The 2322-nt window shown below is 41.4% G+C and overlaps 1 protein-coding gene across 1 annotated transcript; it reads right to left on the bottom strand.

Annotated features, from left to right (window-relative positions):
• Positions 1–315: 315 nt before the first annotated feature.
• Positions 316–2322, bottom strand: RB195_026576 (uncharacterized protein; the record flags this gene model as incomplete). Its single annotated transcript, XM_064177069.1, has 6 exons — positions 316–401; positions 463–546; positions 714–786; positions 846–1022; positions 1289–1457; positions 1796–1902. 6 exons carry the CDS (start codon positions 1900–1902, stop codon positions 316–318), a joined length of 696 nt encoding a protein of 231 aa, XP_064071075.1.

The raw sequence follows: 2322 nt of genomic DNA, 5'->3' as shown, positions 1-2322 counted from the left end.
AATTATTGCAGTATCTTACGTGCACTAAATACTCTGTATAAATACAAATATATCTATATATTCTATATAGTTTTTTCAATCACAAATCTACGTCTTCCAACGATCAGCGTCTCGTTTTTACACCTCTTAGCATTTATTTTGAAACGTTTTCAGCTTCATTCAGTTTTCTGATGTTGTTTTGTTCTTGTACAAATCTTCTACGTTTTTGCTTCATTTTTCACTTTCTACGTTGCTACGTTATTATCTTTTTGTTCTTTGTATCCTCCTAGAAGCCAACTCTACCAAGTAATTGCAGTAGAAACACGGCACATGGTCTCAGTGATGTGGTGATGGATGGGCGTAGCTTAGTGATATCACAACTAGCGTAAGATATGCGTACTCTTGTCTACCGACACCCTCTTCTGCAAGAAATTATTCGGCTGCGGGTACTTAACGATCGCCCCCAGCAGAGAACCCACTAACCGTTTCTGGTTGATTTGAACATAGCCATAGTGTAGACGTTAGGCCAGTCTTCAGAGGATGTACTCGGCGTTCTTCCGTCCGCGTCTATTTCGTCGCCAATATTCACGCCAGTGCATGAAACAGAAAACGTTTTGGGAAAGAACGAACACGCTTTCTTCCTCTCGTTTTCCAGGAAGATAAATGCTCATTTATTTCGAAACAATTATTACAGATGAGTCCTTCCGAAGACTGTGATTTCGACCTAAAAGTACCATCTTCCAGAATATTCGCCATAACGTAGTTTGGCTTTCTGTCCATTACTGCTGGTCTATGTCTAAAGGAGACCTAAAAGGAGCAACAATAAGGGAAATCCCCGAGAAAATTTGGATAGCGAAAAAAACTACATTCATGTCTTTGGTCAGTTCGTACAACTCCTTCAAAAGGACAGCATTCTTCATCTTCCACCCGCTAAAGGAGTGAAAATCTCTCGCCGCGTATGTCTTCAACTTGTTACGGAAACCAGGCGGGCAGTTAAAATCTGTATACACGACCAATTTCTGACCATTGTCATCTTTCTTGGCCTGGAAATATTCATACATGGAAAACAGAAAATCATACATGTTTGTGTTGCAACTATCTGAAGACTAGGGCAGTTGCGTAGGTGGCTGCGTTCAAAGTAGCACGCTGAAGCTGCGGTCGGGGTGGTAACCTTTGTCTGTTGTCGGACTGCAGAGACGACTAAAGATCCCATCTCGGTCACAGGCACTTACGTAACTGCACCAACCTTCACGTCGTTTCGTTTTCTTACATCTTAACAATTCGCACTATTCCATAAATTTTAACCCACAACGCGGACAGCGTCTATCATAGCCATTAGCATAGCAGCCACATGCGTTATACCAGGGATTTCACATATCGAATTGTTGGGGTTATCCCTACCCCAGTACACACCATATTTAGACACGCGACCGGCAGCTGTCTTGAAGGAGTATCCCGTAGTACACACTTCGCGAACGCTGAAAGTAATAAAGTAGAAATAGTTTCGTTTCGAGAATTTCTTGAGTCTACCCAACTCAAAAACATGGAAATTTGATAAGGCAATGTCGATCACAAACTGATCTCTGGTTGCATTCAAAGTGCCGAATAGAAATATCCTCACTGCGAGAAGGTGAACATTTCTTTTTTAACATCTCGTTTAGTAACTCTTTTACATACTTTAGATCTCATTGGTAATTGCGGTTTTACAGTTTTTACGACTGCAGCAGACAACGAATTACCTGTATCCCTCTCATACTAGTCAACGGAAACGGAAGACGCTTGTTTGTTTCGAGATGAAATCAGCGATTGAACTCACTCGTGAGTTGATTGCGAAGCGGTCGACTGACTATAAGAATACTCTGTCAAAATAATTAATTGCGGCCGTCGACGAAATTGGAGCAATGGTCGAGCTGCTGCTCTCATTGTTAAGGGATTCCAGCGCCAACAATCTGAAATCATATGTGATGTGTAAGGCGTTTTTTTTTAGAACAGATGAACGGAAGGAACTAGAAAAGTCCGTGGACACATGCTAAGTAGGGAAGACAGAGGAGAGCAGGAAAGAACAAAGAGAAAGCAGAAGCTGATTCACGATTATCAAATGGTCCTCATGCTTAGAATAATCAACTACTCCTAAATTGTGCTTAAGCACGGAAATTTCGCTTTTCTCCAAATTCTTCTGTAAAATTACATTTAACCAAGAGAAGTAGCTAATATAGTAGCTAATATGTGGGTCCCATCTCTATGCCAACTCAGCCATTTTGCTAGTGTTTTCTTAAGTGCGGGCCAGATATGTCGCCAACTTTCTTGCCATACACGAAATTCTGAGCGCATTCGGTAGGTCAC

The sequence above is a fragment of the Necator americanus genome, assembly GCF_031761385.1.
Source record: "Necator americanus strain Aroian chromosome Unknown Necator_2022.05.29.01.22, whole genome shotgun sequence".
Taxonomy (NCBI): Eukaryota; Metazoa; Nematoda; class Chromadorea; order Rhabditida; family Ancylostomatidae; genus Necator; species Necator americanus.
This window is presented reverse-complemented; position numbering and strand designations above follow the sequence as displayed.